The sequence below is a fragment of the Pogona vitticeps genome, chromosome 8 (assembly GCF_051106095.1).
Source record: "Pogona vitticeps strain Pit_001003342236 chromosome 8, PviZW2.1, whole genome shotgun sequence".
In the NCBI taxonomy this organism is placed as follows: Eukaryota; Metazoa; Chordata; class Lepidosauria; order Squamata; family Agamidae; genus Pogona; species Pogona vitticeps.
In genome coordinates, this window is record NC_135790.1 from 7,240,561 (window position 1) to 7,264,766 (window position 24,206).

General features: G+C 42.0%; 1 protein-coding gene across 2 annotated transcripts in view; it reads right to left on the reverse strand.

The window, feature by feature from the left end:
* The window catches only part of ADRA1A (adrenoceptor alpha 1A), a 48,655-nt gene extending 25,352 nt beyond the window's left edge, over positions 1 to 23,303 (reverse strand). Inside the window, exons 1-2 of one of the 2 annotated variants that reach the window (XM_072979080.2) lie at positions 22,916 to 23,303; positions 16,859 to 18,572 (exon numbers count right to left, since the gene is read on the reverse strand). In XM_072979080.2, the coding sequence (XP_072835181.2) occupies positions 16,859 to 17,744 (886 nt within the window). In that variant the 5' untranslated portion in view covers positions 17,745 to 18,572; positions 22,916 to 23,303. Of the gene's footprint in view, positions 1 to 16,858; positions 18,573 to 20,661; positions 21,773 to 22,915 lie in introns of those variants that run through there. The other variant, XM_072979081.2, reaches the window with a different exon arrangement.
* Positions 23,304 to 24,206: the final 903 nt, after the last annotated feature.

A 24,206-nucleotide genomic window follows, 5' to 3' on the forward strand; every position in this document is an offset into this window, starting at 1 on the left:
CCCTGATGGACTTTTTCATGAAAATATAGACTTACAATGGTGCTGTTTTTAAGAGAATGTCATCAGCAACCTTGTATATAATGACTTTGGATTGTAGCCACTGTAGTCACAGTTTTTCTCCAATAAATAAAATATTCCTGCTTTTTAAAAAATCCCAACAAACAATTTTCTAACTTTGCCATGGATTTTGTCCCAATCAATGTGCATACAGGGATGAAAAAAATGCCTCGTGCCATTTTCCTGCACACCATGATGTAGAAATGCTGAAGTTCTTTGTTTCCGTTGATGGGGAGGCATTGGTCATTTCTTTTATGGTGCTATATGGAGATAGGTGGAGGATAGAACTCCAGGATATGAGTGAGATTTGTTTTCCTTTCATTTCACTTTTATTACTCCTTTCTGTTCTCCAATAACAGAAGAAGCCCATCAGAAATTGGTAGATGATGGCTGTTGCCTCCTTATGTAGCCCTCACAACCCTTTCAACATTGCCTCTGTAGAGCTGGGAAACCTTCCAGAGCAGAGCTACGAATGCCGGGAGAGGGTTGGGGGAAAAGGGACACAAGGAGAACATCCTGGAGTAGAAGTATGGAAGTTGTACAATATGAAGTGAGGGGAAACCACTTCCTCTGAGATCCACTGATGACTGTCCCCCATCTGCACAGGATTTCATAAAGGATTTTGTTTCCGTGGCTTGGGAAAAACACACTTGATCATTCATTCTACCCTGAAATATACTAGCATTTTTTGTTGACAACAGAAAATCTCCCGTGATGTGCACAATGTTATTAAGAGATAGTCCATATCTGATCACCATGACTCGATTTAATATGAGGGGAAAGCAATCTATTTTATTGCATTTTAGAAGAAAGCTAAAGAAAAATGGAAATATCTATTTCATCCCTCTTTAACACTGGCAGTGAAGCAGAGCTTCAGAAATCTGTACATGACTGGAGCCTGCCGTGCATTTCAGTGGAGAAAAATGTGCCCCAGACCAAATGCATAACTACAAATATATCTGTTTGACATATGTGCTGTGCATAAGCTAATGGAAGAAAGTGTATAATAAAAAAGTGTATATATTAAGAACATCACAAACAAATATGTATAAATTTCCTCAGGGAAATAAAAAGAAAGATGTCTTATGAATCAATACAGAACTGGGAAAGGATGAGAATGTGGTAGCATTCAGAAAAAATGTGGCAGGAGTGAGACTGAAGTAAAATAATCCTTCTGTGGCAGAAACCAAGAGGGTTAGGGCCTAGCAAGCTCCTGTTTAGGAACTAAAATATTCTACTTGGTATGCGGGAAGCAGCTCATCAGAGATACATCTGGGAGAGTGCAGTGGTGCCTCGCTAGACGATGATAATCCATTCCACTGAAATCGCTGTCTAGCGAAATCATTATCTAGTGAAAAGCAAATCGTCGTCTAGCAAAAATCGGTTTGCGAAGCAGGGACCAAACATTGTCCAGTGAAATTTCCCCATAGGAATCACTGTTTTTGCGATCGCAAAAAGTCAATGTCTAGCGAAAAAACTGTCATGTGGGTTAACTATCTAGCGAGGCACCACTGTATTTCAAGGATGTGTAAGATTACATCTGAATGTTGGTTGCTAACTAGAAAAGCCCCTTCTTCAGGGCAAAAACTTTGAGGACAGATGTTTCCAAACACTTCTGATTTGATTTTTCTCCCTGGGGCAAAAAGCCCAAAGTGGAAGCAACTCCTGAAGCATCCCAAAGAAGATGGAGCAAGCTCAGTGCCTATGGAATGGTAAGTGTATGGGAGAATGGATGGATAACAGGATGAGGGGCATGAAATGGTAAACGAAACAGAACATTCTAGAAAGGGGCACTTCTTTTCAGAAGACAAAATGCAAGAGGAGGAAATCTGGTGCAACATTTTGAATGGTGCTTATAAACAAAGAAAGGCATGTTGCTGATATCTTAGTATTTGCAGTGTGAGGGATAGTGACATCATGCTACTACCTGGTGCTCTTTCCTTTCTCATTTTATTGGTGCAACATATAATTTGCACCTCCTTCCTCCCTGGGCCTCTGTTGAGTTATTGAGTGTTGACATTCTACTCACTGGATTGAAAGCACTAACCTTTGACGGTCCACCATCTTACTTTGCCCTTTCTTCCTCCCTGTGCCCGTGCTGAGATCCTGCATGTCGACACTGTATTTACTGGATTCGAACCACTAATCTTTGATGGTGCATTGACCACCTTTATTTCCCAAACCCACACTTAGCTCATTGCCTGCTAAAACTGACTTCCCATAATATTGTATCAATAAATGATATAACTGGCAAACTCAGCAAGAGGTACATATTTTTAGAATGAACAGACATGCAAACTTATTACTCCATCTGGCTTGCTCTTTTTCAGGACTCCCACACCTTTTTAAAAAAAGATAAATTGGAATAACAAATTGCTGCCTTCTTAAGCCAGAGACCAAAATTTTGTTGCAAATTAGAACTGTGGTTTATGTCCTGATTCACCCACCCATGTTGATCATGGAATAGCTGCAACCCTCTCTTCTCTAGAAAACCCACTGATTAGCACTGATATTCATTTGATCTCGGCACCAAGTTAAAACATGGCAGCTCACCCAAACTGTTAAGGTTTAAGGATCTTGGCTTGAGTAGTTTGTAGTATTTGCTTGTTGTATGTATGGTTTTAAATGATTTAAATTATGTATTTTATGTGTGTGTTTTTTAAAAGTGTTTGAAATAATTTGATATGTTTTAAGCTGGCAAACTGTTTTATATCATTGTCATGTACCTCTTTGATGAAGTGGACTTGTCCACAAAAGCTCTCATTAAACAATATAAGAGTTTTTAAAGTGCTACCATGTTCTTGTCTTTTTTTACTCTTCATTTTTATTTTGTTTCCACTTATAATGTGACCCTCCGAGACCTTCTGATATACAGTAGGGTGTGATACAAATGTTCTAAGTAATTAATAAGGAGGAGATTTCTCATGGGCTGGAAGATAACGGACTGTCACAGAAGGAGCTTTTTATAACTTCTGTACTTGGCAGATGAATTTTGTTTAGTGGTGGTATTCCGGAATTAAACATATCTTGGGCTTTATTTGCAAGTATATTTGCTCAATCAAGAAAGCCCACCTCGGTCACATCTCTGAAACACCAATGGATGTAACCATGTAGTAAACATGGCCTACTTCAGTGGTTCCAAACCTTGGTTCCCCAGATGTTTTTCAGACTACAACTCCCAGAAATCATCACCAGCATAGCTTGTGGTGAAGGGCTTCTGGGAGTTCTATTCCAAGAACATTTGGGAAACCAAGGTTGGGAGCCACTGATCTACTTGTATTGCATACTTAGGTCATGAATGGTGGTGACATGTGAATAAATAATTCACCTGAGAGAATGGTCAGGTCACCTCTGAACACTTCAGAGCTGAAGATTTTCACTGGAATTATTTTAGTAGCTCAGATATATAAATTTTGTGTAATCATGTACTGATGTACACACCAATAGGTGAAGTACCCCATTAGTTAGTCACCATGGCAACAACATAACACTACAGACATCATCATCACCTCAGATAACAGTAGGACATCACTATAATTAAGCAAGACTACAATTGTATGTAGCCCCTTCCACGAGTGATTTCTCTTTCATTCATGATGCTAAAACCCCCTATTTCTTCCTTTCCCCCCAGTGCATATGAGTGTACAAGAGTTGAGTAGAGGTGTCGAGGACAGGTTGTTTAAGATTGCTCATTTATAGGGTCTCCAGGACTTGGAGGTGCCTTGATGACATGGAATAGCAACAAAGATGGAGTAAGTCACCAGATATTCAGGATTCCAGTTCCCATAAGCCTCAGCCAGAGTAATTAGATAGTCAGCAGGTATGGGCTCCATGAAGAGGTCACAGACACGACATGGGGTCACGGACACATGGGGTCATGAAGAGTCCTACACGACTTAACGACTAAACAACAACAACACGGGCTTCAGGTCCGAAACCTTAGGAGAACTTGGAGTTACCTCTTCTTAATATTTATTTATTTATTTATTTATTTATTTATTTATTTATTTATTTATTTATATCCCGCACCATCGGGCAACCAGGCCACTCTGGACAGCTAGCAACAATATCAGCAACAATATTAAAAGATGATAAAAATAAATTAATACATAACCAAATAGAGTAAATTAAAACAGATGGCAATGAAGGCGGTAAAAGGGGTGATGGAGAGGATGGCAAGAAGGATGGCAAAAGGGAGGCTGAAATCTTAATGATCTGGGAAAGCCTGGCAGAAGAACCAGGTCTTCAATGGTCTATTGAACCCATCCAGTGAGGGTGCCAGGCGGATCTCAATAGGCAGGTTGTTCCACAGGCAGGGGGCGACCTCCAAGAAGGCCCGGCTTCTCGTTCTTTCCCTCCAGGCCTCCTTCAGGGTCAAGGCCCTCAACTGCCTTGCCTGCGAAGAATGGGTATTACAGACAGATCTGGCTGGGAGCAGGCGTTCTGATAGGTACCGATGTCCTAAACCATTTAGGGCTTTGAATGTTATCATCATAACCTTGGAGTCGATGCAGAAATGAACTGATAGCCAATGAAGGGTGGCCAGAGTGGGGGAGATGTGCTGGAATTTCTTCACCCCCGTTATTAACCTGGCCACCGAATTCTGGACCGGTTGAAGTTTCCGCATCAGCCTCAAGGGTAGCCCCAGGTAGAGAGCACTGCAGTAGTCTATTCTTGAGATATACAAATACAGGAGAGGATTTGAAAGAGCTAGTTCTTAAAATTGTGGTATGAACCTTTTTCTTGTTTTAAAAGAACATTTAAATCTTCTGGGTGAAACCAACAGAAATGTTTTAGCTTTATCCATGGAGAAGGCAGATTAAACTAAATAGAAGTATCATGTGGTATTGGCTGAAAATGTCTTGCAGATTAGCAGCAAATTGGGAACCTGGAGTGGCAGACATGAGCTGAATTACCTAGGGCCTAGAAGCATTTGCACTTTCATGTCCCCCATCCCTCTTCCAGCCACCTTTTGTTCTGATTATGCTATTCCTCTCCTTTCCCTGTCTTTGTCTTTCGCCATCCACCTATAACAGGGCAATGGACAGGAACCGCACGGTGTTTATATTTATGGCATACACCACATTGGCAGGAAGAGATGGAAAACTTTCTCCCACAGGCAGGAATTCAATCAAACAACCAGTGTGTCTATTAAGAGCACAGGGTGGACGTGATGATCCGTGCCGAATGCATGACTTTCTCCCCAACATCATGTCACAGAGGTGGTGCAAGGATTTTTCATCCAGGTCTACAGAATGATTTGTGAAAACCCTCTGGGTTCGAAGGAATCGAGAGGATGCAGACTGTAGCTGGTATTATTTGGATGTGTTTGAGGTGGGGAATGTGAAATATAACAAGGGAATCAGCTGTCAAATTCGTTAATATTTGTAAGAGTGTATGTTTGGACTCCTTAGGTCTTCCTGGGAGGAGAGACAGATAAAGCCTGTTGCAAAAACCTCTTAAATTGTTGTGGTGATACTTTTTGCTTTTTCATATTTATTTATTCATTTTGTAACTATTTTACCATAAATCTTCACAGAAACCCATGGACGAATGATCCAAATCCAGAGGCAGCCAAGCGCGTAGGCAACTATGGAGGATATCCAGAGTTGGCATCTTTAGGCACGTGACAAAGCTACACCCTGAGGGCAGCCTCTTTCTCTGGAATCACGGAGAATTTTGCTCTTTTAACCACGCTGCAGCTTGTTTGGGAGAGCCAATAAGCTCATCAGGTCATTAAAAAAACCAGGATAGGGGTGGGAGAGGCAGCATTTCTGGTTTGTTGGCTCGTTTTTGGGGTGGGGAGAGCTGGTGGATCTTTATTTCTTTTTTAATTCCCCCAGTGAAATGTGGGAGGAAAAAAATGGCTGTGTCTCCACACTAGAAAAGATAAGGAGCCTGATTCGGGAACCATTGTGAAGAACGAAAGGGCTTCACAGTTGAGGTTCAACACTATACCCAGAACAGTCTTTCAGGAAAAATACTACTAGCTCTTCCTATTGAACCTTGCAAGAATTCAACTGGGACCCTCAAGGCCTAAAACCTGCTTGTAACAGTTCCTCATAATGAATCCACTGTGGGAGTGGAGCTCCTACCTGAATGGGAGGTATCCCTATTTTAATTTCTGCTTGTGTTATTTTAATGTAACTTTAAGCTGCATTTTTGAATAAAGTCCTACCAGGGGACATCAACATCACTGCAATTACAATAAAATTACAATATTGCATCATATTAAGAAGACTGAGCAGCAGTAGCTATTATGATAATATCTATTTGCAAAATTTGCAATCATTTAGTAGAGCCATTTTTCCCAGTGGCATATCCAATCAAAGCACATCAATTAAAAGCCACTTGAAAGAGAGAGGACAATTTTCTGAATGGCATTATTGAAGGGGGCCCTCATCCAATCGTTGGAGGAATTTCAGAGTGTAGACACCACTACTGAAGAGACTCTTCCTATTAGTCATGTTTCTGATTCGAGATGCGCACTTTGTATCTGTATTCAAGGGATACAAGTGTCCCACCCCCTCGAACCAGCCCTGTCCACTTTCCGGGTTCTGTGCGATGCGCATGTCCACCAACATTGGCATCGCACCAACTGGGGCAGTAGCTCTGCTGGTGCTTCCCCACCTCTCCCCACAGCTAACTACTCTGAGGAGGCGGGAAGACGCGTCTCCCTGCTCAGCCCCTGGATATGAATATGAAGCGCCCATCTCTACTTCTGATCTCTCTCAGAAGCAGGGCAGTGAACGAATAAAGTGGGGGTATGAACAGGGCCTCCAAACGCTCATTGCCCTTCATACCTTTTCCTTGTACTGCTGGAGTGATATTGGCTGCTTTCTCCATTAAGGCCTGGTTTTGACAAAAAAGGGTCATAAATAAATAAAAATCATTTGCAGGTATCCCTACAATGAAGTCTCATTGAAGAATCCAGTGAGCATCTCTGAAGCTAAATGGAGTGGTGAAGAACAGTAGGCTAGGGCTTTTTAAAGTAGCATGCAGAGACCACCACTGCTGCTACAAACATTGGGGAGACTGCAGCAGTGACTTTGGTTCCCATGCCCTGTGTCAGGCAGCACTTTGGAGAGCAGGGGGGTCTTATACTGCTGCTAGATGTGAACGTTTGTCTGCTGAAGACTTCAAGAAGCCCATGATAACTAAAAAGAGGACACTTGGTCTGAGTTGTCTTCCCCAACTTTGCACTCTCCAATGAACAATGAGGATGGGACTTGTACGATGTCATGCCATGCCACCAATGATGTCGGGACATTTGGAAGGCAAGCTGGTTGGAAAAGGGTGTAGTGGACAGTGTCAGGTGGGAACAACCTTTTGGCAATACAAAACAATCTCGGACGTTCACTGGTCTTGGGTGTCACCAACTGACATCACACCCATGAGACACACCCAGTATTTTGAAATTATTTGTTAAGGTCATCTCCCTACAGGGCTACAATTTTGGCAGGCAAGTTCAAAATTGACAAAAACAATGATTCTGAAAGTAAATAACTCTACCTTCAGTTTTGGACATTGGGTTTTGTGGGTTTTAAATAGCGCAGTCAGACCGTCTGGCCTATTTAAATCAACTGCCATTTCCTGATGTATCCAGGAGGGGAAGTGCACCTTTTATGAAGAAATGGGGATTCTGGAGAAGGAAGGCTTAGCTTTGCAGGCCTAGGCATGTTGAGTAGCCCTACTTTACAAAGTAAAAAAATGAATGTTATATAAAAAAAGTCCCAGCTGTTTGTTTGGCTCCTAGGTTGCTATGCCCACCACAGCTATCAAAGAAGTTCTATGCAATAAACACAGGCCGGAATCTTTTGCAAAATTCCATTTGACTCACTTCACAGGACGATTGCTACAGCGTGAGCACGGGGAGAGGAATCTGACAATGGGCATGATCCGGTCAAAGTCAAGCATGTTTAAAGTGCCTCATTCTCACACACAACACAATACTGCTTACAAATGCTTCCTTTCATTGGATTGGTCCTACAATGAAGGCATTGTCAGAGTTTAGGTGTCCAAGATGAAGCTCTGTAGACAACTGAGGATTCAACAAGATATTGAGAGGGATGGATTCATCCATTTTGCCTTAGACAATGGCGCTCTCCTCAGATTTATACTGGCCAGTTACCAAACAAAATAAACTAAAATGTAAGGTAAGGGAAAAAAAATGACAGATGTCTTCCATCCCTTGAAAATACATGGCAGAATGGCATCTAGGCTGCCCCTTGATCTGTGGGGTCTTTGCTCAAGGTATCTTCTCACAACCAATTTTCCTTGAACCAGATCCGGTGGAGTGCTCCCATGAACAACTCCAGAGGAACTAAAACTTGCTTTCTCTCAAGTGTCTCAATGGGTACTTAAAGAACGGGGATCACTGAGATCTAGAGAAAGCCCATCACTAGATCTTGGCCCCTCCCTGTGAAGTAGTAAAACACTTTTTTGGTTGGTTATAACAGCCACTCTCAACCTTTTTTGGCTACGGCCATAAACAAAATTTGAAAGTTACATAGGCTAAATCAGAATTGTATAAGTCACATAAGGTGGTGTATGATGAATTCTTTCCAGCCTGTGTCCCATAGGGCCCCATTGAGAATGGCTGGGTTATAAGATCCTTAACTTTTTTTAGAGAGAGTATATTATTTGAAAAAGGGCTCCTTGACTGCTTAACTATTCATTATCACTTTTATTATTGAAATGACTTCCTTATTTCTTTTCTGCTTGTCAGGGCTCCCAAAGCAATAATGCACATAATTCCTTAAGAACAGATTTTAAAAATCCACAAACTATTTTTTTACAAAAACAAGGATCCTTTGAAAATAGAGTAAGAATAATCCCAAATGCTACAGTTTGAACTAGTCCTATAGACCAAAGGAAGCTCTACAAAGATAGAACAAGGCAGAAAATGAACGCTCTCTCTTGTGTAAACAGCTCACAAGTTTCCAGTCATGCTAATACATGTTTATTATTTAAATTATTTCCAAAACAAAGCTAATGTTAAATACAAAAAGGTACCATCAAAACCAGCTGTTGTATTTCAGGTTAGCTGTGTTTTAGTTGATATCTTCCCTTCCCTGATGAAGATGTTGCAGGATATTGCTATCAAAAGCTTCCACTACTTAGCCGCCTAGAGTGGTCCTGACCCGACCAGATAAGCGGGATATTAAATAAATAAATAAATAAATAAATAAATAAATAAATAAATAAATAACTTTAACATGACTGGAAACACGTGAGCTGTTTATACACAGCGTACGTTGTGAAAGACTGAGATCTCTAACTCTGTCTACAGTACTTGCCAGTCTAACCTTTCAATTAGCCACCTCATCAATTAGCCACAGTTAGCTTCAGCAAGTTATGCAAACTTTATGCATACAGTACTGTAATAGGATTCTGGCCAGTAAAAAACAGCATAGCAATGAATATACTGTACCAGCAGAGGCAAAATTAAATACAGAAACAGCAGCACCAGGAGAAGGAGGAGGAGGAGAGGTAGTCTAAAACTGTCTGAGTGCTTTATTGCTTCCCTTACTTCAGTCAAACATTTTTTTTAAAAAAAAGCAGCAACAACAACTAACAAAAATCAAAGCAGGAGCAACTATGTTTTTTGGAGTAACAAAGTACCAACCCTTTGGTGTAAACTCCCACAGGACGCCCGGCCGGCCCCATCTTTGCACATATGAAAACCTTTTTTCTTCAGACAAGTTTTCCTTCAGTGAGTAGCTGCCTGAGAGGGTTTTTTTTTTAAATAGATTGTTGTACTTTACTGCTTTGAATGTGTTTTTAGTCTTGCTTTTTTTACCATTTTTTTAAGTGTGGCATTTGTTTGATCCTTTAAAGTATTTGTATACTTACTCTTTTAAACTTCTAATATTGTCTTTTAATGATGCAAACTGTCTCCTTTTTAAGGAGAAAGTGGGGTAAAAATATTTTAAATAGGTTAAAATAAATAAATTGCCGAGTGACCTGCCCTATTGCCACTGTCCTTCTGGATTGAAAGGGGCACATAGGTTCCAAGGCCTCAAAAGCAGGGTTGGGGGCTATCTTGGTTCCCATAATCCCTCAACAACCCTCAACAGTTCCAACCTTATCCAGCATCACCATTAGCGATGCTGGCTAACGTTGATGGCAGCTGTAGTTGAACCACTGAAAGGAATCATGCTAAAGTAAGTGCCTCTAGGACAGCAGTTTAGCCTCCCGCCCTTTGTGTGCATAACGATTTTCATTAATGAGGGACGGACAAAGTAAGAAACACCGTCCTGTCAGCTTGTTGGTTTGGATCAGCTTGTACCAGCCAGTGGCATCTGGTGAGATAGAGATGACTTTTGAGTACAAGCTTCATTGGGAAAGGGGCAAACAGACTCTGAAAGATGAATGGCGTGGCTCTAAAATAAGACAGAGGTTGCACAAAGATAGGACACTCACTGTGGGCAGCTGTCCTTATAAGGGATCAAAGAACTGAGGCCAGTTTCAAATGAGGAGAATGCCTTAAACCTCCAGTCTGAGGACACTATGGCAACGGGCTTTCACGCCAGTTCCATGCTCGCTCGCAGACGGTGGTGAAGGAAAAATGTTAGGCCTCTCTCTAATCCTTTTTGGGTATGTTTGGGACTTCTTGGCAACCGGCATTCCAACCCTATGACACCCAAGGCATAAAGAGCTCGGCTTTCCAGGGCTTCACCTTCTGCAGAGACCAGCAAACCTCATCCTCCAGCCGTTTTTTCCAGGACCCACTCATCGTTATCAAGAGAGAAAGAAATGTGGATTATGCCTCCCTGTTCTGATAGTTAAATAGGTTCTCTTTGAAAGCTTCCTTAAATGCTTAAAAGAAAAAAGGAACATAACTGAAAGCTGACTTGCATTTTGGGGTGTGTGTGTGTGTGTGTGTGTGTGTGTGTGTGTGTGTGTGTGTGTGTGTGTGTGTGTGTGTGTGTGTGTGTGTGTGTGTGTGTGTGTGTGTGTGTGTGTGTGTGTGTGTGTGTGTGTGCGCGCAGCATCAGAACTGAGAAGGCCACTCTAAAAAAGTAATTTGCTCCTTTTTTCTTTTCCTTACAGCATTTGCAGTGACACATTACTTTACTGAAACAGTAACTCTCTGTGTTCCTATTGTCTTGCTTGTTCCCTTTCCCTTATTTGCAGTTACTTTCTTGTAGGAGAGGGAGAAGAGGATCATCAAGTTCAAGAAAATAATGGCCTGAAACCGGAACAATTTCTGTCTAAATTCTCCAAAACCTAGCTTAAAAGGTTTCTTTGATGCAACTTTTGAAAGTAGCAAGGAAAACATATATCACAAAATGAAGTTTTACTGTGTACTTATTATTTGTAACCATTGGCAAGCAGTTGTGCTATTTGCAACTCAATGCTTCCAAGCTGTGGACTGATATATTGTTCTCCCTTGAACTGCACAGATCTGAGCAGCATGCTTTTGGTTATATATAATATTCAATACATAAATAAATAAATATTTCAATAAATGAATAAATATTCAATAAATACAGTTGAACCTCAACTTATGAACGTCCCTACTTACAAACAATTCAAGTTACAAATGGCTCCGTTCGCAAAAAGTTGCTTTGACTTGCGAATGGAGCCTCGACGTACGAACCGAAAAAAGGAAAAAAATCCAAACCTTTCCTGCCCTTTTTTTTTGACCTAAGTTCATCTTAGGTGAAAAGAAGAAAAATAAAAAAAAATCACCCCCTAGTGGTAGAGTACGGATTAATTGGCTTTGCATTAGTTCCTATGGAAACTAATGCCTCTACCTACGAACAGCGCCTCAACATACGAACGGAAAACAGCAGGTACGGATTAAATGGTTTTGAATGCATTCCTATGGAAAAATTTGCCTTGACTTATGAACTTTTTGACATACAAGCGCTGTTCCAACATGGATTAAGTTTGTAAGTCGAGGTACCATTGTACTGTGCCATTTGTCTCCAGAAAGGAGTCTGACAAAGGTGGGTCTCGGGTGTATTTAAGTCTCTGCTGCTGTCAGTATGGTGGCCCCTTGTCTGATGGTGGTTCATGCCCCTCTCCCCTTGTCCATGCCCCTCTCCTGTCGTGGTGGCTCCATGTGACAACTGGGGACAGTGCTGGAGGATGCTGGGAAGCAGAAACAGGTCTGAGGGAGGGGTGTGTGTGTATGTGTGAACCAACTGTTTAAGCTTTGTAGTTAAGTTTTTGCATAAGAGTTGGGGCATAAGAGTGACATACAGATTTTGAACTAAGCTCTGTGCCCCCCCCCAAAAAAACCAGTATTGTTGGAGAAGTGGACACCTCTGCTCAGGCCTAAGTACTTTGGGATCTCAGTGAAGCCGACAAGGTGGGTACGGGATTACAGCCTTAGTTACAGAAATTACTGGATGATCTGATGGGTATATCATAGAACTGTAGAGCTGGAAAAGACCCTATGGATAATCATGTCAAGCCCCTGTAAAGGAGGCACAAGTGGGGAATCAAACTCCTAACCTCTGGATCCACAGCGAGATGCTGAAACCATTAGCTATGCAGGATTGTCAACCATCAAGTTAGTCAATCAAGGTTCATAAAAATAGCTGGAGATTGTTCTGCAGAAATACCACTGAAATCATTGACAGCAGTCCCAAGCACACTACCCTAATCTTACACACTCTTTACCCTTGTAGTGGGGGTGCTTCCCAAAGATTGTGCCCACAGATTTGAAGTTATGTGGCACTTTGTTGAAAAAAATGCATAAAACTGAGTACCTGTGAAATTATTACATTCATTCCTATAAGCACATTTATCATTGTAGCTTGAGCACTAAACAAAGTTGAGGAGCAAACATATGTAGCTCTGAAGTTCCAAGGCTAAATGTCCTTATAGGAATGCAGCTGCACTGAACCTAGGTGGGAGTTATTTCTGAGTAAACATAACGTAAGATTGCAGAGCAAATGGATTTTTCAAAGACAATTTGTTATCTGTGCTAATAAGCTGCTCAGGGTGGCTGGTTAATTGGCACAATTTGTCTCATTATCTTCTCTTTTTTTGCCATGTTGGGGAAATAAATGATCACTTTAAGAAAATTAACTGTAGCTCATAATTGTCATCAATAATATATAAGCTTGGTTAGTTAGCAACCAAAAGTCTGTATTATGAAAAGGAAAGAAAAAAAAATCCTTGTTTCATTTTGTTGGAAGCAAGTCCGTGTAATTGTACTTTGTAACTATTAAGCTCTTGCAGAAGGTTTGATAATATACATAACCTTTATGAATGTATGCATAAATTGCATATATGCATATACAAAGCTTATAAGATTAACCCAACTGCATATTATACAGAATATATGCACAGCACACAAGATAAAAGTCACATTTTGAATTATGAAGCATGTTTAATCTTAATAAATAGTGATGTCTAATTTGAGAAATGTCATGCCACTTGAAAACAATGAACTTAATTATTCACAAAAGAAGAGTACCGAGAGATAAATAATGTCGTTATTATCACATTCAAAAGAAAAAGTCTAGTGATGAACAGTTAACCAAATGATATAAAACATAGGTGTTATTCTGCACCATTGTTCTAAAAGGCTTATTTAGAAAAACAGTGTTTTTGAAACAGTTTGTTATTTAAGACATAACAGTGCAGTAAAAGAACTGGTATCCTAAAATCATGTAGTTCATAATTAATGAACTCTTGACATAAACCTTCTCTCCCTTAACCCAACCAACTCCATCTAATAAGACTTTAGGCCTCCTTAAGCATCTGTCCCAGTACCAGTAATTTGTAACCAAATTACAAAACAAGAAGACATAAAGAGATAAAGCTGGCCTCTCTTATTAATTAATGCATTAATGCTACTTGGTCCCTGGTGAATTCACTCTTGCCATTTGTATTGTTGAGAATAATATTTCATCATCTTCCCAACTCCTATATCCTAATTTGGTCGTGTTGGTAATTTCTTAGCATCAGACAACAGAACTGAAAAAGGCCACCCTAAAACTCATGGAGAAGGTAGTGACGGGCCTCAATTAACAGACTTTGAAGAACACACAGGTGTGAGCAACTGAGAATATCTGCTAACAAGTGGAAATGGTAGAAGAAATTACCTTGGCAATTATATGGAAGCTAATATATATGCATATACTGTATATGTAAAGCAAAGATAAATAGATGACAAATGTGTCCATGTTTGCTTTCACAATTAAGATCATAAATAAACTCTGATTTTCATTAGTTGTAGTTTGGTTGTCAATTGGGTTGTCTTGAAACCTCCTTTCTTTTTTAAAAATTCACTCTTTATATAGTGTAATCTAGAAGTTACTGTATCTTAGTATGGTCACTTTTTGATTTTACTACATAAAAGTAGTACCTTGTAATATTTCAATCAATCAATCAGATTATTATGGTCATGTGACCTTTCCAGATACACATCGGCCAATTTCAAATGCAAAAGAACATAGAAAGGTTATAAAAACCAATGAAAAGTTAACCCTGTAATATTATTAGTACTGTACAGTATATGTTAACTGCACTGTAGTATGTTGCCTTTAAAATGAAAGATTCAGGTTTCCACCAACAGCACCCAAATGTGATTCCCAATATCCCTAGGTGCTTTCCTTGGCTACACCTCAAGTAAGGATTTAGCTAGCTTGCAATTCCCCTGCTCTAATGGGTTTCAACTAGAACTAATCTAATATCCTGGATTCAAAGAGCAGTTCTTCATTCAAAATAATCCCTAAATAGGAAAAAGAACTGTGCATAGCTCTTCGCCAAAAATTAATGTTGTGGAAATCTGTATTTTATATCGTTCAGTTATAATTAACGTACGAAAGATCATTATTTAAATGAAGGAAGAAGGAGAGAGGAGGAGCGAGAGAGAAAGGGAGGGAGGGAGGGAGGGAGGCAGAATTCCAGACTCAATGTGGAGACCAAGGATTACCGTCTCATCCAAACTAAGCCAATAATCTGCTCAGTTATAATTAAGATACTAAAAATCACTATTTAAAGGAAGGAGGAAGGAGGGAGAGAATGAGAGAGAGAGAGAGATTAGAGAATGAAGGTGTCCTCTGGATCCAGTTTGGAGATCACGGATTCCTACTCACACAAACCATTCCTATAATTTTCTCAAAAAAACCCACAACACATTTATTTCTGCTTTCATAGATCTCTGATTTCAGATCAATTTGCAGGCTGGTTGACATATGCACGCTTCTGACAATTTTCGTAGCCAACAAGTCAGCTTTCGCCATTTGGAAACCACAGGCTTAATATTATTTCACCCAGAACCTGGAAAAGTTATTTTTTTGTTGCTATTGCTCCCTGAATCTCTCGACCAGCCATCAGTGATGCTGGCAGGAAAATTCCGGGAATAGTCATACAAAAAAGTAACTTTTCTAAGGGATGATTTCACTTTTCCCCCCAGCCCAATGTATTGTTGATGGAGTCCGTTCTTGGACATCAGGCGTCAAACAACAAGCTGATGCACAGGCATTTCTGAACATAGCCTAATGACACCACATCCAAGCCATTTGCTTTCATTCTGGCTGTTGGACATGCATGGATGGAAGGACTTCATATTACCATATTTTTCAGTATATAAGACGCCCCCCCACTTTTCTAACCCAAAATTAAGAAATCTAAGTAGGGCTTAGCAAGTGGAGGGGAAAGCAGGGATCAAAGCCCTGCAGGATCACTTTGATTCCTGCTTTCCCCTCCACTTATTTTTGTTCTTTCCTCAGGTTACTTCCCTGTATAAGACGACCCTCAATTTTTAGTCTAAAGGTTTTAGACAATAGTCTTATACATGGAAAAATATGGCATTTTACAGGGGTTGTGGTTTTGAATGAGAAAAAACAGAACACCCCAAAGCAAAGGAGAAAACAAAATATGCTGCATATTTTCTTCCAGTCTCCTGGGAGTGAGATCAATGGAACTCAGTGGGACCTAAGTGTTCACTTAAGGTTTGTGTAACTTGCCACAGCTAATTGACAAGGTGCCAGGGCATATCTCAGACAAGACAACCATGTCAACAGGCACATGATGAAAGAAGCGCCAGCACTTCACCAGGTAGCCACAAGTAGCCATGGTACATTATGCAAACCGTATGCAACTCTGAATAGGATTCCATCCAATGTTTCCCAGTTCAGTTCTTACCACTTGAAAATCCATCAAGACCAAGCTGCAGCACAATGTGTTTTGCCTACAGCACTGTTTTGTGTCCTTGGATAAAAGGACAGAAATAAAACATTTGCCCATATTCAACAGTACAGCTATTTCCAGCTGGAAGAGGAATATCTCCATCAGCCTGCCATGCATTTGGTAAAGAGAGCAGCTTTCTAGAAAAAATTGCTCATTCAGAGCTAACATGGTGGAACAGGATTTAAATCCAGACTTTTAAGAGTTAAGTACTCATGGCCTACGTGAACAAATCTGTGGGCTTCAAGATGAAATCACATTACTATTGCAGTCGAAATTTAGTTAACATCTCTAGTCTGAGAAATCCAACTTTGAAAGGAAGACCATGTTCAGTTCTCAAAGACTAATGACAAAGCAAAGCAAGCCAACTTGCAACTATGTGAGGTGAAAAGAGCAACCGCTCTGGCCATCAAATGCTTCCATCAGTTAAGGAATTTCTTTTCCTAATGATAGTATATATACAACTATATCAGCATTAGGTTTCCTCCTTTTATATAGTTTAATAAACAGTCTAAATTGACAGGAACACCAACCACCTTATTTGCATCATCTGAGAATCTCAACCAGAATCTTATATATTTATGAAAACACCACAGCTACTCCATCCCCTTCTCATCCCAGTCGACACATTGGAATTACTTACCAATGGGCATGATTAAAAAGAAAGGGAGCCAGCACAGGATGAAACATCCCACAACGATTCCCAGGCTCTTTGCAGCTTTCTTTTCTCTGGAGAACTTCAGAAGCCTCACTGAGAAATGGGATTTGTGCTTGGTGCTGGGTGTAGATCCAGGGTTTTCCGTGGCATTTTTGCAGTGGATGCGGAGCGTCACTTCTTCCGAATGGGACTTCTCTGTCTTCAGGCCACAAGACAGCCCTTTGCTTTCTTTTTTGGCCACCACATATACCCGGCAGTACATCACCAATATGATGATCAAGGGGAGGTAGAAAGATCCCAGGGCAGAAAACAAAACATAACTAGGGGCTGTGTTGATTTGGCAGATCCTTTCATCTTCTGGAGCTGGTTGCTTCCAGCCAAAGAGGGGCCCTATGGATATCACAAGGGACAGAGCCCAGACACATAGAAGAGCAAGGACCCCCCTTTTCTCTGTCACTATGGCAGGATATCTCAATGGGTAGCTCACCCCAATGTATCGGTCTATAGAGATGACGCAAAGGCTCATGATGGAAGCGGTGCAGCAGAGAACATCCACCGCTGCCCAGATGTTGCAGAAGATCCTCCCAAAGATCCAGTAACCTAAAATCTCAAAAATAGCCGAGAAGGGGAGAACAATTGAAGTCAAGAGGAGGTCAGCCACGGCCAAATTGATAATGTAGTAATGTGTGACACTTTGGAGGTGCTTGTGGCAGGCGACTGAGAGGATGACCAGGATGTTGCCCAGGACGCCAAAGAGGATCAGCCCACCAAAGATGACCCCTAATAGTATGGCCTTGGAAACATTGACTTCCCCTACAGCCTGCGTGCAGTTTAAGCAGTCAGGGAAAGAGACGTTTTCAGGGCTCAGCATTATCAAAGCTGGTTAATGTTCATCCCATGTATTTGTGACTCACTCGGCTCTTTCTCTGAAAGAGCCAAACGCAAATATTTGGTAGCGTTGCAAGAAACTTTATTTCCACATTGTTGATAAACACAACATGGAAATATGAAACTTGTTTTATCAAGACAGAACCAGGAAGGAAAACCTTGGCTGAGGAACATATTTGGAAATCCACATTTCTTCCTTGATATCTGCTCTAAATGTATTTATTTTTGGTCATGCAATCAACGCCAGTGCAAATCTGTGCTTTTGGAACCCATTCTTTGATGTTCTCCTCACCTAGATGAGGAGCCCAAGCTGTCTTCCCTGTTTATGCTTGTTTTGGTTTTCTCTTATAAAGAAACAAACAGCCATCAAGTCATAGAATCTTTCCTGTCGCTAAATGAGAGAAAAAACGCACATGTTTCCAGATAGGGTTTCAGCATCCAGAGTGTCTTTTTTTAAGCTTCTCCCACTGGAAAAATGGATCTTGAGACACTTGTACATTCTTTCCTCCCATTTATTTGTGTCCTTTCCATGGCTGGCTTCCAAGGGTCTTCACAGATGGAACAACAGAAGAATGCAAGGATATTATTTTGGTTTAGTCTGTTCCATGTCCATTATCTTCATAGCCATCATAATCCATGACATGCTTTATGCTCTTGAGATGTACAGCAAAGTTGCTGAAGCTGTAAGAAACCCAGCGTTCTGCCAACTCACCTCAGGAGATGCGTATATTTTAAAATGCTGGTTGATGCCTCAAGATGGACCAGGCAAGGCTATGTCTTTGTCCTGTTTGATGGTCGGACAAGCTATCTCCTAAATAAGAAAGAGAAACAAAGGTCAGCACTCTTGTCTGTGTACTAGTGCAGGATCCTGATTCAATCAGTTTCCTGAAACCTGGGAATAAACTTTGCTGAATTGTTCATATCATCTGCAGCACCGACTCTTGTTTACCAGTACAAGGTTTGCTCAACAGATGCTGTTTCTCAACGTCAGTGTAAACTGAGGCCTCCTGAACGCTGCCAGCTGAAATCCAGACATGAAAAATGTTGCAGTCTAGCAGTTTTGCCAACACAATCCTACATTATCAACATAAGCAGGACAGGGCTATACATCTGACATTATGATTGTGCACGACCCCATCTGTTGAAGACAGAGGATTCTGTGGTCACCTTCATACAAAATAAAAACAATAACAAGAACCTTGTCAGAATCACTGAAATACCCAGCAGGAGTGGTTTGGTCCTTTGCTATTTAAGATATGCAACCCTAAGGCATGTATATTCACTGTCCTCAGATTAACAGCCTCCTCTCAAAGCCTCCTGTAGAGAGTGGTTTTGTCCCGTTCACATTATAGCAACCTCACCCAATGTGAAGCCCATCTAACCTGTTGGACCTCAGTTCATCTATAATGTCTTAGAATAGTGGGCATTGTTGTCCCTAATAGCTGGAGGCCATCACATTAGAAGATACTGCTGGAAAATCTTGGTAGAGTTGGCTGCACAAGATGATGTTTGGAATTATAATTATTCATTCTATCCCCTAGTAACAATGTTCCCACATTCTCATAAGTCTGGAATGGGCAACCTCCAGAAATCCACAGTCTGAACACATTTAATCTGAGACAATGTACGGCCGTGCCATCTCCTGAAATCCGTATCTATCCAAAATGTATTCCTGAAAATTGCTAAATGGAAAAATCCCTCTTGTTGGCCTAATTGTTGTTGCTGCTGTTGTTGTCATCATTTTTAAACACTGTTGGTTGCTGGAGGTGGGGGTCCCAAGAGTGTTGGAGAGCCCCTCAAAATATGTGTCATCCCCACTCTCCTTATGAGGCACAAAGGAACTTTTTAAAACAAAAATCTGGGATTTTATGAGAGTTTTTTTAAATGTGTCAAAGTCTTGTGGAAGTGGCACTCCGGCCCTGGATGGCCTCCTGCTTCATGTGGTCCACTTCTGTTATGGAAACAAACTTCAGATACAAGCTTTAGACTGCAAAGAAGATTTCATGGCCATTTCAGTGTTATATATTAGTATGCTGTGCCTGTTATGTAGAATTCTCTTTGCAGTTAATGTTTTGCATCCACCAAGTGCTTAACTTTTGCCAAGAATCATCCCGTTTTCAGTATCTGGGTACATCTCCAATATAGATTAAGAATACCTTCAGCATATGCAATGCTGAGGAACCATAAGCAGCTCTTGCTGACACTCTGGTGGATGGTTAAACACAACAGAAAAAGATCCTAGCTTGCAAAATTCTGGGTCACGTGTAGAGCGTACATGTGAATAGGGACCTCTCCTTGCGGCTTGCGCTGAAACCATGAAGAATATGCCAAAGGAGAGGTTGAGGCTTGGAGCTCCCCATTAGTTCACAACACCAGCATTTGCAACATCTGAATAAGAGTAAAAGGACAGGTGACATGTTGTTTTTTTAAAAGGACAGGTGACATGTTAAAGATGCATTAGAAGCTGAAACCACATTAATGTTTCCAGTATATGTTTCCTTGTCACTGAGCAATCCTATTTGCAAATGGTGCCCATGCTTACCTCCTGGTGACCAATCACCAAATACAAGTTAATTTCCCAGAGATCTGAGAAGCTCTTTTTGTGACAAAGAGATATTTTTCAGAACTTAAGGATTTCCCTTTCTGAACAACATGCTATCTCTAATGCATCATTTGATCCAAAGGGAAAATAATAAAATGTCGAGAGTTAAATGATTTCATCCATTAACATTTATAAGTGCTTAATCCTGACTTCCCCTCCTTCAAGGAACTGAAGTTAGGAATTTAAGATGGCAATTTACAGCAAACGCAGTGTCAGAAGATTGAAAAAAGCAATTTCCACCTTCTCTTTCTAACCTTGTAAAAAAAAATTCAACGCTAAGACTAAGCACAGCACTAACCTGGAATTGGAGTTGAGTACAGTTCAGGGTAACATAATTATGTGTCTCTCCAAGAGAGGTGGGCTAGTCTATCCACGGAATCAGCTTTAAATGTTCCAAAGAAGGAACATCCTGGAGCCAAACCATTATCCCTCCTTTTCTCCAGCTGTGTCATGCCCTTGCCATCTGGAAACACAGAAGGTAGCATTTCCTAGCCTTGCCTCTTTAAATCTTTCTTTAGTATAGGGATGATTCACAGAGACTATTGGATGCATGTCCACATCAGAGAAGTAGTGATGTGAGGTGTGATTCAACAAGATCTGGAGGGTCACAGGTTCCTCGGCCCTGGTTTGTTATGTATATAAACTCAGTGCAATGATGGACAACTCAGAAACCAAGATAGGAGAGGAATCACCCCCAAATTTCAAGGGGAGTCACCCCCTCCCTCAGTCAAGAACTGCTTTTAGTTCACGGTCAGAACTGAGCTGAGTGTACATTCAAGAATATTTCACTGGGTTGTAGACCTTCCTTATCCAATTTAAGAAGAGCATGAAAGCTATTCTGTTCTGAGCTGGAACATGGAACCATCACTAATTGTAAAAGAAAATCTGTTTTCGATGGAGCTGCCTTCCCCACCAGCCATACTGGAAGATACCAAGGTTTGAACATTGTCCTTGTTTTTTTTACAATCAAGCCCTGTGGTCAGCCAGTGACCACTGGCTTTCTGAAAGCCTCTTTCCCAGTTAAAAGAGATGCGCAGAAAATGCAGGCTGTAGAGTCCGAACTAACTGAGATGAAGATGGAAAAGCCGAAATCGGTTCTCAGCCTGACAACCTGCTGTAAACAGCCATCTTCATTTTTCCAGTTTGTGACTCTGGCATATCTTTTTTTATACTTCAAATTTGGCAGTTCTGTTTCTTTGGCATCTCTTTCCCAGAAGTTTCATTTTCAGCCTGAGAAATCAAATTTACATTGCAAAGCTCAGAAAGTTCTGCCGCGATGCCCATGAAGGATCACCATATGGTTGTATAGCAGTCCCACTAGATCCACCGCATTTCCTGATCATTGATTTATTCACATGCGTTTGCCTTACTCTTTTCCTCCAACAACCTTTAAGTGTGTGTGTGTGTGTGTGTGTGTGTGTGTGTGAGAGAGAGAGAGAGAGAGAGAGAGAGAGAGAGAGAGAGATACGGCCCTCCCCTATCTCACAACATTGCTATAAGGTAGGTCAATTTGGACCCTGTGACTGACCGATGGTCTCCCAGTGAATTGCGTGTCCAAGTAAGAATCTCAGCCCCCTAACAACTATTCCACACTGACTCTTAGCCTCCCACTATTCACAATGTACATGTGCTGAGGTTGTGTGCCTAAATCCCTTGGTGTTTCTCAGCTGAGAACAATTTACACAACTGAACAAATGAGTACGTACTAGACAGGATAAAGCTCACTGTCTTTAAGGGTGTCATGAGACTGTAATAACCCCCCCTTCTCTATATAGGAGTATGAAAACTCACTGAATTTCCCCCGAAATGGGGTTGATCGATGATGGTTTTAGATTCAATATTAATCCGATTTTACCTGCAATCTTATTCACTCTTACCTGGCATTCAGAATTTAGTGGGGCATACTTCAGAGGATAATATCCATGGTGTTGCACCTTCAAAAACAAACTAGCCTTTCAAATTGCTTTATTTATTTATTTATCTTAAAGAAAGAAATGCAACTTCAATTTCCAAGCTGCTCGTGGCACAGGAATGAAACCGGGTATAAGGAGAGCAACAATCGTGTGCACACAAACACACATACATATATATAAAACCGATTTTTGGTTGAAGAGTGACATTTTATAACAACTGGAAAATTGAAGCATTGCTTGTGCCTCCCCCCCCCCCCATCAAAGTAGGACACAGAAGCCAGAATAATGAAGAGGATGGCTTTTTTAGGAACACGTGCAGAAGTAATATTCCAGAGCCCTTCTAAACATTTTCCCTGCAGTTCCCTGCTCTCTCTCTCTCCCCCCCCCCCCATCCGTTTATTGAGGATCAGGGATTTAAAAACGAGACATCCACCAGTGCTTAGAAAAGACCAATCCTCAAGAGACAAACCAAGCTTATCCACAGGACCCAGCGGTAGACAAGAAGGGTGTCTTGGAGTAGTGAAGAAGGGAGTGGGGGGGGGGGGGGGAGAAATAGAAATCAGCACAATAAAGAGGGAAATGGAGGGGACGGGGGGGTGCAGCTGAGAGCCGACCCGGAGCCTTTTCTCCCTTGCTTACCTGGGGAGGAAGCTGCCGACCTCCTGTTGCGGAGCGCCCGAAGGAGGAGGGCGAAAGCGAGGCGGGCAGCTGGAGCGCGCAGTGGGGACGCTCGCGTCGGATCCTCAACCAGCCTTATGTCTCTCTCCTTTCCCCCCCCCGCCTCTTTTGGGTAGTATTCTGATGACTCACCAGTCCACCCATTCCCTCCGTCCCAATGGCGGAGAGGGGCCGGGGGGGGGCGGCTGGGCGACACCCTCCCTCCGTCCCTCCCTCTCCCCCGTCTTCCCAGCGCCGCCGAGGCTCCGCGGTCGCTCCGGGTCCACTTCGGCGAGCCAGGGGAGGCAGCTAGCGCCGCCGGGTTGCCGTCGTTCTCCCGCCGCCGGGCACCGTATTGCAGAAGGGGGACGGCTGGCACGGGTCCGGGATGGCGTGCCGCGGACTCCACCCCCCCTCCCACCCTCACCCTCACGCCCGCCTCCCCCTTCTCGGTTGCTTTTTGAAAGATGATCGGGCAGGAGCATCTGCTAGCTGGGAGCAAAGAGCGCTCGTCCGGTTTTGGGCTGCCCGGAAGCTGCAGGCAGGACGAACCGGCCATGGTAGGTAGGTAGGTAGGTAGGCAGGCAGGCAGGCAGGCAGGCAGGCAAGCAGGTAGGTTAGGTAGGTAGGCAGGCAGGCAGGCAGGCAAGCAGGTAGGTAGGTAGGTAGGCAGGCAGGCAGGCAGGCAGGCAAGCAGGTAGGTAGGTAGGTAGGCAGGCAGGCAGGCAGGCAGGCAGGCAAGTAGGTAGGTAGGTAGGTAGGTAGGTAGGTAGGTAGGTAGGTAGGTAGGTAGGTAGGTAGGTAGGTAGGTAGGTAGGTAGGTAGGTAGGTAGGTAGGTGATGGATGGATTGGGTGGGTGAGCGGCTGGGTAGGTAGGTAGGTAGGTAGGTAGGTAGGTAGGTAGGTAGGTAGGTAGGTAGGTAGGTAGGTAGGTAGGTAGGTAGGTAGGTAGGTAGGTAGGTAGGTAGGTAGGTGAGAGACAGACGGATGGATGGATGGATAGATGGATAGATGGATGGATCAATGGGAACACATTCAAACATTCCCAGCACCCCTTTTCAGATAAACATAGACAGGTCTGGGTGTCTATAAAAGCAAAGGGTGGTATATATTTATTTATTTATATTATATATTTAATTTCCCTGGAAAAGACCCTGATGTTGGGAAAGTGTGAAGGCAAGAGGAGAAGGGGACGACAGAGCATGAGATAGCTGGACAGTGTCATCGAAGCGACCAACATGACTTTGACCAAACTCCGGGAGGCAGTAGAAG